Source organism: Perognathus longimembris, chromosome 18 (assembly GCF_023159225.1).
Source record: "Perognathus longimembris pacificus isolate PPM17 chromosome 18, ASM2315922v1, whole genome shotgun sequence".
NCBI lineage: Eukaryota > Metazoa > Chordata > Mammalia > Rodentia > Heteromyidae > Perognathus > Perognathus longimembris.
The window spans coordinates 23,327,619-23,344,636 of record NC_063178.1 but is presented as its reverse complement, the minus strand read 5'-3'; the positions used below and the strand labels follow the sequence as shown (position 1 = coordinate 23,344,636).

The window sequence follows — 17,018 nt, the reverse complement described above, 5'->3', positions numbered from 1 at the left end:
AAGCAGAATAAAAAGAGCTACATTATAGGCTCAAGTGGTTGAGCTTCTACCTACCAAATGCAAGGTCCTGAGTTCAACTCTATAATACGATACAAAACTGAAGAAGATCTATCAAAAATTCACTTTGCAATGGGTAGGATCTGATATTAAGTCACTAATGTCCCTCTAGATTCTAATCTGACATCTTCCTTTGGCAGACTTTTTCATCCCTTGTAGCTCAGCTATAACTACCAGTAAACATCTTAGGAAAAAAAGGTTAAATCCAGACATTTTCCCAATGTAAAGCATAAAACATACCTGGGTAAATGAATGTACATTTGGGACAGTTAGTCCAAAGATGGATTATTCTAAAAGTGAGCTTTGCCAACTTGGGCAGCTGCCCCCTGGATCACCTGCCTTCCTCTAGCCGTCTGAATTGGACAGCAGAGAAACCTTTTATTCCTTCTTTTTTTTTTTTTTTTTTTTTTTGGCCAGTCCTGAGCCTTGAACTCAGGGCCTGAGCACTGTCCCTGGCTTCTTTTTGCTCAAGGCTAGCACTCTGCCACTTGAGCCACAGTGCCACTTCTGGCCACTTCTGGCCATTTTCTGTATATGTGGTGCTGGGGAATCGAACAGGGCCTCATGTATACAAGGCAAGCACTCTTGCCACTAGGCCATATCCCCAACCCTTATTCCTTCTTTTTGATGCTAGGAATGATACTTGAACTTTGGGTTTTTGCTCAACACTAGTGTTCTACCACTTGAGCCACACCTCCTCTTCTGGCTTTTTGCTGATTAATTGGAAACAAGAGTCTCTAGGAATTTCCTGCCTGGGCGGGTTTCAAACTACATTCCTTAGATCTCAGCCTCCTGAATAAGAAAAAAAAAAAAAAAAGAAATATTTGGAGAAGACACTTTGATAATCTTGAAATTTTATCTTTTAAATATAAATAAAAAGGTTAAATATTAAAACAACTACATTGTTTTTTACATTAAAGAAAATTTTTTGCCAGGTACCAGTGGCTCATGTCTGTAATCCTAGCAAATCAGGAGGCTGAGATCTGAGGATCAAAGTTCAAAGCCAGTCTGGGCAGGAAAGGTTGTGAGACTCTTCAATTAAACACTCCCCCCGCGCCCCCCCCCCCAAAAAAAAATAGCAGAAGTGGAGCTGTGGCTCAAGTGGTAGAGTGCTAGCCTTGAGCATAAAGGACAGCACCCAGGACTGCCACAAAAAAAGAAAGGAGATGTTAAAAATTTCTGCATTGCCTGTATAATCATTCCTTTTTCTCATTCTTTTTCCCTTCCATTCTTCCATCATTCAGTACTTTTGTGTTCTATTTTATCTGTCAATGTTTTCAAACTCAGCCACATTGCCAAAATATCTTTATAATTATACTCTGTAATCAGCTATATGGATACCTCTCCCCCGTGTTTTCTCTTTCCTCCATTCCTTAAGGAATGCCTGAGATTTGTCAGTACTAAATTAATGATGATGCTCTGTGAATAAGTACTGGATACTGCCTCTTACAAATGCCATCTCTGCTCAGAGCCTTTCATTCCCCTGCAGCTGTGCGTTTTGGGTCTAGCATAATCACACCTTGCTCCGAGTTGGCTTTCACTTCAACTGAGATTTTCAGAGAGCTCTCGGGCTATTTCAAACAAGCACTGAGATCTCTGGCAATGGCCTTTTCGCCATCAGCCAGACCAAGCAACACAAGTGCTTCTTCAAAAACACATTTGAAGTCCATCTTCATTGGACCTGTAGCAGTTTCTCTGCTTTGGCACGGCTGACCTTTTGACAGATCACTCTTTTTGTGGGGGACCAGGGTGCTATGCCTTGCATTTCAGGACACTTAGCACCATCCTTGGCCTCTCTGTTCACAATAGACTTTCCCAAATGTCCTATGAAGAGCAAACGTCACTGATAGAAAGCAAGTTTGTATTATTTTGTGTGTGTGTGCTGGTCCTGGGGCTTGAACTCCAGCCTGGGTACTGCCCTGAGCTTTTGTGCACAAGTCTAGTGCTCTACCACTTGAGCCACAGCTCCACTCTGGCTTTTTACTGGTTAACTAGAGATAAGAGTCTCATGGACTTTTCTGCCCAGACTGGCTTCTAACCAAGATCCTCAGACCTCAGCCTCCTGAGTAGCTGGGATTACAGGCTTGAGCCATCAACATGTGTCTTGAAAGTATATACTTTTAACTTCAGACTAATACTTAGTATAGTTTATTACCTTCAGAGGAAATATGAAAAGGAACATGTTCTTCATTGCCTAAAATCCTGCCAGCCTTTATCCCCATAGTTGAAAGTTTCATTTTATTTTTTACTTTGCCTTGTTGAAGTTGCATAAACTCTTGGTTGCAGATAACATAGAAGAATATCATACAGAAAACTGTTGCTCATTTAACAGTAAGTTCAGTATTGTTTCTCAACTGCAGTATTGCATCTGAGCTGCAGGTTCATTTTCCCAGGTTGGAAAAGAGGAGAGTTTATGAACGCAATAGGACAAAGGCAGTGTTTGGCTATGGAATCTGAGTCAGGATTTTGGCTTCTTTGGGGTGTGCTAGCACCCCATTACTCTAAAACCCCAGCATTACTCTAAAAGTCTTGACTTCTGGAGAATACTTAGTTCTCTGTCTCTTTGTCTGTCTGTCTGTCTGTCTGTCTCTCTCTCTCTCTCTCTCTCTCTCTCTCTCTCTCTGTCAACACTGGTGCTTGAATTCAGGCCCTCATGTTCTTGTTGGCTTTTTCACCCAAGGCTTGTGCTCTACCACTTGAGCCACAGCTCCTTTCTCACTTTTTACAGGTTAATTGGAGATAATAGTTTCATGAATTTTCCTGCCCTAGCTTCTAACTGGGATCCTCATCTCAGCTTCCTCAGTAGCTGGGATTACATGTGTGACCCACCAAGTGCCCAGCTGGAGTATATACTCCTTTCTTCCTTTCTTTGCTTGTTGTGCTGGTATTGGGGCTTGAACTCAGGAACTAGGTGCTGCTCCTTAACATTGTCCCTGGAGGTTGGTGCTTTACCTCTGAGTCACACTTCCACTTCTGGCTTTTTGGTGGTTAATTGGTGATATTGAGTCTCACAGACTTTCTGCTGGGCTTATCTTTGAACCATGATCCTGGTATTTCAGCCTTCTGAGTAGCTAGGATCATAAGTGTGAGCCACTGGCACTTAGCTGATAATTCTTAAGCCTACTTTTGGATCAGGCCTTCAGTAGACTAAGTATCTAGCTCTTCTACCCATGACATTTAAAAGAAGAGGCAGGAAGTTTCTAAAGAGCTTGCTTGCTGAGAAAAGATTACAGCAATATGGAAAAAAAGAATAAAGATTCTTTAGCAGTATCACATACCACCTCTTTTTAGTGATTGCCACCAGAGAATCCTCTGTCCCAAGTGACACTGGACCTGTTCCTTTACGTCACATGTTCACTGATCCTCTGTTCCTTGACAAAGTTAAACTGTTCCTATAAGGCTTATCAGACACCATCTTCTTGCTTCTGAGGTGTATGTTAAGTGGACTAATAGTAATCTTAGCCAATAGAAAAGATAGTCTTAAAAATTATTTTTCCTTCATGAAGTTTTTGTTAGCCAATTAAATGTTTTCTGCTTAATGTCTTTGCTGGGAATTCTTAACCTGGGTCCTTGGGGAGTTACAGGGTTCTTTGAAGTCAAGGAAATTTATATGCAAATTTTTGGTGTAATTTGGATTTTTCTAGGAAAAGGTATCCTTGGGAACTGAATGGTCCTGAAGCTGAAAAGCTTTATGTGTTTCTCTGTATCCTGATAACCACTACACTCCAAAGAATGGTTCATATTTGAAATGTTCAGTAAACAGAGAGTTGTATCTTCTAAGAGGAATATCAATGAAGCACTCTGCCCCAACTGCCATTCCAAATGCTTTTTGGTGTCTGGTGCCATTTAGTTCCTAACCCCATTTAAAGAATGCCTCTGCTGCAAAGAATCCCTACCACAGCACGGGCTGTGTATCTTGTTGAGGTAGCCCATGTCCAGGCACTGCTCAAGGACTTTCTGAAGGGCACACTTTGGTGTCATTCTGTTGATGGGTCTGCGTGGCAGCCCTGTTTTTGTTTCACCTTCTCCTCAGGTCTTGATCCCAAGGCACTCCTGAGTAAATATCCTGTCTTCTGCTTCACTCTGCTTCTTAGAGAACCCAACATTCAGTTTTAGAGTTCAGCAAAACCCAAACTGTAGGCCAGGACTTCATTTCATCATAGAATCCAGATTTTTAAAAAAGTGTATTATAAGAATTGTTGAAATCAGCCCGGGCAACATACCAAGTTGCCATCATAAAAAAAATGTGGGTGATTTTTTTCTATAATATTTCATAAATTTTATAAAATCTCTTCACTCACCGAATTCAGCAGAGCTATCGCTACATTTTCCCCCAAAGTTATCCTTCTCAGCAGCCTCATTGAATGGACCTACTGGCTGACACAATAAAAACTTTGATAAGTCCAACATGATTCTCTCTACCAAAGATCTGGGTAACAGGAATGCCCAAATGTTGCGCGCAGCTCTATTGGTTTTGATTGTGCAAGCCATCGAGTTACATTGGGTCTCACTGGTCCAGTTTTTAAAGCTGGGGTTAGTGACTAAACGGCCATTTTATAAGAAGCTCTTTCCACATTTGAAAATTAAAAAAAATCCTCAGGCTCTCAGGAAGTAACTGTAATGGTTCTGTGAAACCAAAGGAGTTTATTAAAGCCTACTTTGGGAAGACTAACATGGCCATTACAACACCAGCTCACTTTAATGGTTCTAAGGCCAGGACACTAACAACTCGAGATCTCTGTACGGTTTCTATGTATTCCAAACCATTGAGCCAGCTATAGCTGCTGTTGCTTAAGAAGGTTGGTGCCAAAAGAACTGTTTTTATCTTTAACCTAGGAGATGGCACTTTTGATGTGTCCATACTCACTATTAAAGTGGATCTTTGAAGTAAAGTCTACAGTAAGGGATACACTCACTAAGGTGGAGGAGATTTTGATGAGAAGATGGTCATCCATTGCTTTGGTGAGTTCAAGTTCAAGCGTAAGATCAATTCTGAGAGCCAGTGGGCTTAAAGGTTTGTGAAGGTTGTCCAGGTACCAAGCTGAGGCTGATCTGTCTACAAAGGAATCAACTTCTGTACTTTGACTCATTGTGACCTCTCTGACAAACAGAATGCTGCATTTCTCTGTAGTCCTCTGCATTCTGGGGAGAAAGCTGTCTGCATAAGTTACAGATCAAAGATCTCGCCATGGGTAGAGAGTGGATAGTTGGGGGTTCAATATGTTCAAATTCAGAAGCCTCTGAAGTGCTTCAGTAGCAAGAAAATTTTGGTTGTATAAGCCCCACATCATTTATGATATATCCTTGCAGACATCCATTTTATCTGGAGGGTAATTGAAAATGTTCAGGAGTTGCAGCTTTCTTTTTTCATGCCTTTTGATAGTAAAACTGCCAATGAATCTGGGTTTTACAATCAGGCTTTAAAGAAAATTGCCATATTTACAAAAAAAGAGAGAGAGAGAGAGACTACACTCTGAGCCTGAGATGCTGGTTTAGGTTTATGAAGAAGAGTAGGGAGTAAGCAAGGACAGTGGTTGACTTCACATTCTGCATCCTGTGCTGCCATTTAACAAATGGATGGCATCTTTTGTGTGTCCTGAAACTTGGGCTCCTCCTTCAGCCATTCAAGTTGCAGGATTATGCTTGTATACTTCCATAGTCAGCTTAAAGGCATCTTTGATATCAGTACCCTTAGCATCTCTTCACACTGTAGGTATAATTATCATTAGTTTAAGATTTTACATAATGTGTTAGTATACATGGAGAAAAAAAATTAAGTGAAATGTAAGCCAAGTGTGGTTGTACAGGCCTATAGTCTCAGCTATTCAACACGTTGAGGCAGGAGATTTTTTTTAGCTCCAGGAGTTCAAGGCCAACCTGGGCAACAAATTGAGACCTTCCACTTAATTACTTAATTTAATGGATTAATAAAAAGCCACATGTAAACTACATGAAGGGTCTGTGTTGTATTTCATCTTATTTTATAACTTATTTATTTTTGCCAGTCCTGGTGCTTGAACTCAGGGCTTGGGCACTGTTCGTGAGCTGCTTTTGTTCAAGGCTAGCGCTCTACCACTTGAGCCACAGCGCCACTTGTTTGTGTAGAACTGAGGAATCGAACCTGGGGCTTCATGCAAGCACTCTGTCACTAACCCACATTCCCAGCCTATTTCATCTGTTTTTATGTTTGAAATTATTGTAAACATTTTTTAATCTAATGGGAGAAAGTGCCTTAAGTCATTTCTGAATCACAGCATAAAGAAGATGTAGCCAGCTATCCAGACAGCCTCTTCCTTGCCTGTCGCCTCTCCCGGGAGACAGTGCTTCCTTGCCTGTCGCCTCTCCCGGGAGACAGTGCTTCCTTGCCTGCCGCCTCTCAGAAGAACAGGGAAGGTGTGGCAGCTTTTTCACAGCAGGAAGTAGGAATGGTGCCCAGCTTCTTGGAGTCATGACTCAGTCTGGTACTTTACACATTTCTTCGTAAATAGTGTAAACTCTTTCTGTAATCTGTAAATTTGGTCATCTATGCCACTGTGATACTGTGTGAAAGGTAATAAAGTATAAATTAACACGTGTTAAAACCTAGTTGGGTTTTTTGTTGTTTTTGATTTTTGCCAGTCCTGGGGCTCTGACTCCGAGCCTGAGCACTGTCCCTGCCTTCTTTTTGCTCAAGGCTGCCAACTTGAGCCACAGCGCTACTTCTGCCAACTTGAGCCACAGCGCTACTTCTGCCAACTTGAGCCACAGCGCTACTTCTGACAGTTTCTATATATGTGGTGCTGGGGAATCGAACCTAGGGCTTTATGCATACGAGGCAAGCACTCTTGCCACTAGGCCATATTCCCAGCTCTGAGATGTGTGTTTTATTAGGCACTTCTGGCTGGGTGCTAGTGGTTCATGCCTATAATCCTAGCTACTCAGGAGGCTGAGATCTGAGAATCGCAGTTTGAAGCCAGCCTGGGCAGAAAAGTCCCCATGAGACTCTTATCTCCAATTAACCACTCACAAACCAACTGGAAGTAGCACTGTTGCTCAAGTGGTAGAATGGTAGCCTTGAGCACAAAGAGGCTTAGGGACTGTACCCAGGCCCTGAGTTCAAGCCCCACAATTGACCCCCTCCCCCCCCAAAAAATAAAACCCAGTTCAGAAAATACTATAAATATAGCCTTTATATTTAAAACTAACTTGTTGTGAAGGTTGCTATCTTTTCCTGATAATTCAGCTTAGAGAGAATGGTGCCTAGTAAATTTACCTGAAAAAATATGTAAGTTTCTCAACATAAGTTCTGAGATCTCATGGAGGGTTTCAGAGAAACTTCTGTAAGTCATCTGAACTTCTGTTTTCTCCTTTCCTGAAGTGGTTTGTTATTGTTTAGTTGCTGGGATTGAACCAAAGGCCTGACACATGGTCATAAGCACATGGCTAACTAACATCACTGAAGCAGTTGTGTATGGTGGTTTGTCCCTAAATTCCTTGGCTTTAGCTTTACTTCTTTTTCCATGGGAGAGTCTTGTAGATCTGTTAACAATTGTTATGTTGAGCCGGCCACTAGTGGCGGGGCTCATGCTTGTAATCCCAGCTATTCAGAAGGCCGAAATCTGAGAATCACAATTTAAAGCCAGTCGGGGCAGAGAAGTCCTTAAGACTATCTCCATTGAATTAGCAAAACGGCTGGACAGAGGTGCAAACAACTGAACAGGGGTGTGACACAGGTGGGAGAGCACAAGCTGAGCTCTGAGTTGGAGCCCCATGTCACCATGCACAAACACACACACACACACACACACACACACACACACACACCTGTTATATTGGGCTTCTGGGCCTGGGATGTGTGTGTGGCTCAGGTACTAAAGCACTTACCTACCATGTGTCAAGTCCTGGATTCAATCTCTACTACTACAAACAGAAACAAAAGCTGTTGCTGTTATTATAAAATATTAACAAGTAATGAGCAGCCCTTTACAGTCGATTCCTGGGAAAGCAGTTAGAATATTCTGAAGTTTATTGAAGACCTTAGGTAAGAAGAGCTAACAAAGCATAATGTTTTAATTTTTCCTTAAATTCTTTTTGAAGTAGGATCACAGGCTATTAACATGCTGGTGTCTGTAGTTAAATGCACATATCTAGTAGATAGTTTTCTTCATTTTTTATGACTCTGGGTCTGGGTAGTTAGAATGTGCAGATGTTCAGATTTGTTTTGGTGGGTTTTTCTGTCGTTTTGCTGTAGGGGTTTTCTTGGTGTAGGACCTAGGGCTTGAACACATGGTCTAGGCTCTGTCTCTGAGCTTCTTGAGCTCAGGGCTAGTGTTCTACCACTTGAGCTACTTCAGTCTTTTTGGTAGTTTAGTTAAGAGTCTCACAGACAGTCCTGCCCAGGCTGGCTTCAAACCATGATCCTGAGACTCAGCCTCCTGAGTAGGATTACAGATGGGAGCAACCAGTGCCTGGCAGGATTTGATTTTTTTGAAGAAAAAAATCATTTCACTGCACTTTCCCTTCTCAAGAATACAACCTGAAGTTATTAAAAGTAAGCCTTGAAGTAATTGACTAGGTCGGTTTTAATTTTAGGCTGTTTCTCTAGTCAGGTTTTATTGAAATTCAGTGTTGTTGTGTTTTTTTTAATTCCCATAGATGGTCACAGTGATGACTCTGATTTTAAAAGGAACTGGAAGCCAGGTGCCAGGGCTCACCCCTACAATTATAGCTACTGAGGAGGCTGAGATCTGAGGATTTCAGTTAAAAACCAACCTGGGCAGGAAAGGCTTATCTCCAATTAGTCACATCCCCAGCCCAATAAAGCCGCAAATCAACTACAGCCCAACTGGTAAAGCCCAGCCTTGAGCACAAAAGCTCAGGGACAGCACCCAAACCTTGAGTTCAAACCCAAGGACCAGCACCCAAAAAAAAGAAGAAAAGAAAACGGGGAGTAGAGTGCAGTGCAGAAGGTTATAGCCCCACCCACTGGAGAGATTAAGGGAAAAGCGTTGGGTAGGCCCACGTGTTTGAGTCCGGCCTGGAGAGCATAACAAGAGCCTGTCTCAGTATAAAGGAGTGAGAGCATTTCCTTTTAACTGTAAAATTCACAACAGTGTATTGAAAGTGCTTGTTCTATAATTTGTATTCGATTTGGAAATAAAAGTTAAGATTTCTAATATAAGATCAAATCTGAGTTGGAAGAAAATTTACACTGTCTTGGTTATTGATGTCATACTCAACATTCATTTTAAGATACATTAAAAGATTTGAACATAGTGACAGTACTTTACTTTTGTTTTGGGGGTTAATGTACATTTGTAATATGAGAGGGTTTCGTTGTGGTATTTCTATATATGTACCTAGCGTACTTTCAAAAAATTCACCTTCTTCCATTCTCCTTGCTTTCTGTCCTCCTCGCTTTCTCGTGTTTGGCGGGTTTTATTTTGCTGTAATCATAGATGTTTATGCATGTAACATCTTTCCATCCTCTTCACTCCTTGATAAAACACTTTGTATCTGTCTTTCACATACAACCCAGAAATTTAACTGTAGCCTAACTATAAACTTGGACCACAGACCAACATGGTCCAAACATTAGGAGATGGTATTCATAGGGCATGAAGTTTTTTTAATCTGGTGGCCAGACTCCTGCAATGTATACTGTTTTGTTTTGTTTTGTAACTAAGCTTCTATTTGCTAATGTCGGGTGGAAGCGAGTCTTGCCAGGGTCTTATACAATTTTACAATGTTCTCCAAAGGATAGAAATGGCTCTGAAAGGAAGCCAATTTGTTTTTTGTTTTTGCCAGTCGTAGGGCTTGAACTCAGGGCCTGAGCACTGTCCCTGGCTTCTTTTTGCTCAAGGCTAGCACTCTGCCACTTGAGCCACAGCGCCACTTCTGCCTTATTCTATATATGTGGTGCTGGAGACTCGAACCCAGGGCTTCATGTATACAAGGCGAGCACTCTACCACTAGGCCATATTCCCAGCCCCAAGCCAATGTTTTTAATACAGTTTCTCTTAGAGAAATAAAATTCTTTGTCCTAGATCCGATGTCCAGTTTTCACAAGATGATTGCTGAGAAGGTTCTAGGCGGCATCTCTGTTAAAAAGCATTGCTTTCTGTTAATTAGAGATGTGCAAGCCAACCAGCGCTCCGTAGCCTTAGTTGCAGAAATGATCCACACTGCTAGTCTGGTTCACGACGACGTTATTGACAATGCAAGATCTCGAAGAGGAAAGCACACGGTTAATAACATCTGGGGAGAAAAGAAGGTATGGTGTTCCTGTTAGTTTTGACAAATCTTTGCCAAATCATGTGCTTTGGGGATCACAGTTACTTTTCAGACTTGTATCATTGAAAACAACATTCTTACTCAACTGTGGTCTTCTAAATTTCAGAGAAGAATTTATGTCACTTTGGTATTTAAGTATTTGATAGACAGCATGAGGTACTATAGAAATATTTACCTTTCTGATGATTCATCATTTCATAGAGAATGCCTTTTTCTTACAAGGAAAGGGATTTTAATGTGGATCCAAAAAAGTATATTTTATGAGGAATCATACATTTACTTTTGGTTCATAATTAAAATTGTATAATTATGTTATATAACTATAAGAGTATTAGACAAAATTAAAAGATAAAAAGGAAAATCTTCAAGGATTACTTGAATACTCTTCTATGAAAATGTTATCTTTAGAAGTAGAGACAATAGGAAGTAAGCATATTTCCATATTTTTAATTCGCATTCCATGAGCGTGTAAAATAGGAACTTTTTTTAAGGCTGTATAAATTGTAAATTCAGTAACAAGGTTCAGATTGAATGAATGGAAACAGGGATGTGTGTGCAGGCCTCGTGAGAGCAGGCATTGTTCCACACCGTTTGCCTCCATTGCCAGTCTTGCACAGTGGAAGACCAAGCCAAAGCTTATGCAAACATAGCTCACCTTCCCTCCTTTCACTCGGGTATTTTATCTAGCTCTTTCCCATTTGATTGTCCTTACTTTCACATGCTGGTTTTGCTTTAATAAGAAGGACTGGTGTGAATTAGAATCTTTCAACATCATGTATGTAAGCCTTTTATTTCAATTTCTAAGTTGAAAGGCTTTATGTCCTAAGGACAGAATTTTATATACATACTCTGACATGCACGCACATATATGAGTGATGGTAACAGGAGGATAGAATTTTATTTGGGAGAGGGCACAGATGACTTAATGTATGACTGTTCAGGCAGGGCCAGGAGAGTAAGACGTAGAAAATAAATTATGATCTTGTCCTTGACAGATGCCTTCTGTGTCTGCCTCTGCTGTTAGGAGCAGAGTTCTGAGTGCAGTTTTAACGGGTGCTTGCCACAGTTCCCTGGACCTTTCAGCTTGGAGAAAGATGTGCCTAGCACAAGTCCCCCTGCCAATCTCCTCCCTTTTCTGCCCCTGATGCACAACTACGATGTTACCACTCCAAATGTCCATTCGGTGCCTCCTTCACCGTGAGCGCGGCCTCCCAGCTCTTCTCCCTCCTTACCGCTTATTGCTTCAGTTCCATATGCTTAAAGTGGGTCCAGTAGAAAAGGGAGATAAAGGCTCAAAGGATGTCAGGCCCTGAGCTGCTAATGGTATAGAGAGTAGGTAGGTGGACACAAGTGTGTGAATATATGTCATAGTCTATGAAATGATTGTGTGTAGTTATAGGAGATAGTTTATATGATGTATCCATGCTAAAAAGATGATCCATTGAGACAGGAAACATCGTTGTTGTAGATGCCAGAGACAGACAATACCTAGTACAGTTATGTTGAAATTTGTGATTTAAAATAACTAAAATTCATGAGTGCTATAGGAAGTTATAACTAAAATTTAATGCACTTCTTTTCTTTTCTTTTTTTTTTTTTTTGCCAGTCCTGGGGCTTGAACTCAGGGCCTGGGCACTGTCCTTGAACTTCTTTTGCTCAAAGCTAGCACTCTACCACTTGAGCCACAGGGGGTCTAAGAATGAAAGACGGGTGTGCGATAGTGCTAAGAACATTGACCCTCTGAGTGTGTCCTCACTGGAAGGTAACAGTGTGATACCTTCCAGCCGGGACCCAGCACACGGCCTCAGGGGTCAGGGGTCAGGGGTAGTGCTTGCTCAGAAGTGAGCCATCGGATCACACTGCCAGATCAGGGAAAGCTTCTGCAATGGTCAGTGATTGTGCAAATGAGTCTACTAAGTAAAGAGGGAGAAAGACTTTATTCTTCTTGTGACCATGGTGGGATGGAATCCAGTCCAAGGACTTTTTGAGCAGAAGGAACAGTAATCGGGAGGGTACATTGAGATGGTCTAATGCAACTGGACGTGTGCGTGGGAGGGCTGAAGGTAGAGAGTAAGCTGCAGCCCTTCCACGTACATACACTGGGATACAACAAGATCCTCTCTTGTGAGTTAGCAGTCCAGGTCAAACAATGGCCCAGGTCTAGATTGTTACATAATCGGGCTGAGAAAAGGAAGGGTTGGGGATTTACCTCCAAGATGACCCTCCCATTCTGTTCTTACTCTCTGACAAGTCTGCTTCATTGTTGGCTCCATTGCTCTGGGGGTTTGTTGTTGTTTTATCTGCAAAGTTTATTCCTTCTTTTAGGCTGTTCTTGCTGGAGATTTGATTCTTTCTGCAGCATCTGTAGCTTTGGCAAGGATTGGAAACACAGCTGTGTTAAGTATTTTTACTGGAGTTATGGAAGATTTGGTCCGTGGTAGGTTAATTCTGATTTCTTTTTTAATTCAATCTTGGTATTTAAATCAGGAGTAAAGCTGTATCTCAAGTGACCCCTTTTCTTCTTTACAGGTGAATTTCTTCAGCTAGGGTCAAAAGAAAATGAGAATGAAAGATTTGCTCACTACCTTGAAAAGACCTTCAAGAAGACTGCAAGTCTAATAGCCAACAGTTGTAAAGCAGTATGTACGTTCTGTCTTTTTTCAGGTTAAAAAAAAAAAAAAGCCGGGCTGGGGATATAGCCTAGTGGCAAGAGTGCCTGCCTCGGATACACGAGGCCCTAGGTTCGATTCCCCAGCACCACATATACAGAAAAAACGGCCAGAAGCGGCGCTGTGGCTCACGTGGCAGAATGCTAGCCTTGAGCGGGAAGAAGCCAGGGACAGTGCTCAGGCCCTGAGTCCAAGGCCCAGGACTGGCCAAAAAAAAAAAAAAAAAAAAAAGCCCACAGCTCTTTCTTGGTAGCTAAGTCTCCTAGGAAATACTTCATGGGAGAACCTTAAAGTACTACTCAAAATCCAAAAAGGTTAATAAGGAAAGAATGACATTTCTCAACAACAGAGAATTGCTGAAGTTTTTACTTTTAATCTCTTTAGTATACAAACACTAGCTTTTCTTTCATCTTTTCTCACAAGAATTCAATCAAAATGAGTTTTATAATGTATTCCATAGCTGAATTTCCGAACTATAACATTCTGAACAACAGATAGCATTTTATTGCAATTGTTTTTAACACTTGCTACTCCTGCCATTTCACCTTGTAAAAAGTTATGGAGTGCTGTGTTCCCAAATATTTACCCTAGGGCTGGGAATGTGGCCTAGTGGCAAGAGTGCTTGCCTGATATACATGAAGCCCTGCGTTCGATTCCCCAGCACCACGTATACAGTAAATGGCCAGAAGTGGTGCTGTGTCTCAAGTGGCAGAGTGCTAGCCTAGAGCAGGAAAAAAGAAAAAAAAAAAAAAGGCAAATATTTACCCTAGAGAAAAATGTCTTAAATTATACACACTTTTTCATAAACAATAGATCTTACTAATATTATTACATAACCTATACAGAAGCCATAATTCTTTAGGATATAAACTGAATATGAACCATAAATATTTTTCCTCATTTACCCTGGCCTTTTCTCTGTTCATATTCATTCATTCCTTCTCTCACATGTGTATGTGTATACATATTTAAATCAAAATTTTTTACCTGTAGACTAAAACGAGTAGAGTTCATTGAATATGAAACAGTCCACCCATAGAATTGTTCATCTGAGCATCTTTCAGCCTAATATATTCAGAGAAGAAACTTGGGAGAGTACTAGTTCTATGTTATTGAAACAATAAGGAGGGGCTGGGAATGTGGTTTAGTGGTAGAGTGCTTGCCTAGCATGCTCTACGCCCTGGGTTCGATTCCTCAGCACCACATAAACTTGGTGCTGTGGCTCAAGTGGTAGAGTGCTAGCCTTGAGCAAAAAGAAGCCGTGAGTCCAAGCCCCAGGACTGGCAAAAAATAAAATAAAATAATAATAATAATAATAAGGAAAGAAGACCTCTAAGGGTCAAATGAAAGAGAGCTTTTAGTCTTTTGCTGATACTATCTCTGTTTTGACAAGTGACAAGAAATATATATAATTGCAAGACAAAAGGAATAAGGACACTTTGTGAAATGATCTAATTGGAACCTAAGGGGATATGAGTTATATAAAACATGCTGGTGACAATGTCAACCATTTTTATCTTTTTACTGAAAGGAATATTACGTTTTACTGGCAAAAAAGTACAAATGTCTGGGCGCTGTCCTTGAGCTTTTTTGTTCAAGGCTAACGCTCTACCACTTGAGCCACAGCTCCACTTCCAGCTTTTTGGTGGCTTCCTCCCTGAACTGACTTCGAAATGCAATCTTCAGAACTTAGCCTCCTGAGTAGCTAGGGTTCCAAACATGAATTGTACAAAGGGATTTCAGTCCCAGAAGCCAGGTTATGAGTACAATGCTTCCTGAGCAATATCACCCCCTTTCCTTCTTCTCTCCTATTTGTCCCCTAAGGTATTACTGTTTTTTAGTGACATAAAAATATGATAGATGTTAAATGCTAAATAAAAGAATGGTCTATTTATGATAGGTACCTTTAAAACTGTTACATTCATTGTTAATATTATTATTATACCTGTGTTGGTCAAAATCTCCTATATAATACATCCTCATTAAGACGCACTAGTGTGTTAATTGAAATTTCCTAAGCCCGAAGCTGCAGTTTGTAAGTGCTGGCAAGTGGTGGGGCTGTTGGAGTGTGAAACGCAAAGTGGACATCCTCTACCCAGAAACACCACTGCTTGAGGCATGAACAGCTAACCATTCTTCTAGCAATGGCATCCCACTAAGGGTCCAAGGAGATGTCATTGAGAAGAGGCTCAATTTGGGTCAGTACCCTCTGCTTAAGCAGCTTGAGGGGGCTGGGGATATGGCCTAGTGATAGAGTGCTTGCCTCGTATACATGAAGCCCTGGGTTTGATTCCCCAGCACCACATATATAGAAAAAGCCAGAAGTGGTGCTTTGGCTCAAGTGACAGAGTGCTAGCCTTGAGCAAAAAGAAGCCAGGGACAGTGCTCAGACCCTGAGTCCAAGCCCCAGGAAGAGGAAGAAGAAGAAGCTTGAGATCTCATATGTATTTTTTAAAAATAAAGCACAAGATAGGCAATTAAACAGTGAATGTATGCTTACGTGAATCAACCCTTACTAAAAATGAAGTGTAAGCTAGGGGCTAATGGCTCACGTCCACAATCCTAACTTACTCAGGAGGCTGAAACCTGAGGTTCGCTGTTTGAAGCCAGCCCAGACAGGAAAGTCCATGAGATTCTTACCTCCAGTGAACCACCAGGAAACCAGAAGTGTCGCTGTGGCTCACTTAGGCCCCGAGTTCAAGCCCTATGACGACCAAAACAAAAAAAGTATTAGGAAGGCTGGAGATGTAGCACAGTGGAGTCTTGGGTTCAGTCTCACAGAGGGGCTAAAAGAGAGTGAGAAAGGAAAGGAGGGAGAAAGAAAGAAAAAGACAAGTACTTTCACTGCTGTCCATTGGTGTGTGCATTGGCACGTCCCAGACCACCAGCTTTTCATGTGATTTATTCCTAACCCCTAGAGCAGACCCCAGTGTGAGTTCTCTGCATCCGAGTTTCTAGATTTAAGTGCCCATGGGAGGAAATATTCCAGAAGTGTCACGTATTCAGAATTGCCATGTTTATTTACCCTTAGTATTTAAAGTTCAAAAACGGAGCTCCAAAGGAATGCAAAACAAATTAGACATGCCAGAAAGTAGAGATAAGTGTAAAGTCAGAATTATCACAGGAATATTAATGGGATTCCAAAGTGTTTTGAGGGGCTGTGGATATGGCCTAGTGGCAAGAGTGCCTGCCTCATATACACGAGGCCCTGGGTTCGATTCCCCGGCACCACATATACAGAAAATGGCCAGAAGTGGCGCTGTGGCTCAAGTGGCAGAGTGCTAGCCTTGAGCAAGAAGAAGCCAGGGACAGTGCTCAGGCCCTGAGTCCAAGCCCCAGGACTGGCAAAAAAAAAAAAAGTGTTTTGAGAATTTGAAGGAATAGTACTAGATTGTACTTGATTCTACTAGGATTTTTTTTAGAAGAAATAATATTAACATCTTAGCGATGGCTGTCCATAGAAGGGTTCTTTGGTGACTGATAAGGAAATAGAATTAAACTGACTTGCCTGAGGCGGCGGCTATGTGCATTGTATGGGCTGTTCCGCAGAACACCTGAGGGAAGTGAGACTTGTAAGGTCTGACGGCCTGCCGGATTTTCTTTAGGCCACGGCTAACCTGGAAGCTGAGGCCGGAACTGGGAAAGGAGCCCCTTTCTCTCTTGCTCGCTTCTCCCTCTCCCGCTCTCCCTTCTTTCTCTTTCTGATCAGCAGCGTAAGAAGTTACTGAGGCTGTCCTAAACTCACGATCCGGAATCTCACTAGGGCATTTTGTAATCCTATGAGCAGAATACTGTGTTGTGGTGGTGTTCTTCTCTATTGATCGAGGTGAGTTTATCTTTCTCAAGATTAGATTCAGATTACGAGTTTGGCGCAGGAATCTAAGACAAGTGCTGCACACCAGGAGCTGCAGCTTCTGAGGGGGCTCTTTCCCCATGGCCTCCCCAACCGAAAATCCCTTTCACTTTTTAAGTTTGCTAATCAAATTTATGAGGTAGCATGTCACAGTGATGCTTCAGTTT

At 41.6% G+C, this 17,018-nt stretch overlaps 1 protein-coding gene across 3 annotated transcripts in view; it reads left to right on the top strand.

Moving 5' to 3' along the window:
- Pdss1 (decaprenyl diphosphate synthase subunit 1) overlaps positions 1–17,018 on the top strand; it is a 39,179-nt gene that overhangs the window by 9,087 nt on the left and 13,074 nt on the right. Inside the window, exons 5-7 of one of the 3 annotated variants that reach the window (XR_007214023.1) lie at positions 10,168–10,309; positions 12,655–12,766; positions 12,859–12,972. Coding sequence is in view for 2 of the 3 variants with exons in the window: in XM_048367886.1 (XP_048223843.1) it covers positions 10,088–10,309; positions 12,655–12,766; positions 12,859–12,968 (444 nt within the window). In the remaining variant the exon portion in view is untranslated. Of the gene's footprint in view, positions 1–10,082; positions 10,310–12,654; positions 12,767–12,858; positions 12,973–17,018 lie in introns of all 3 variants that reach the window. The other 2 variants (XM_048367885.1, XM_048367886.1) reach the window with 2 other exon arrangements.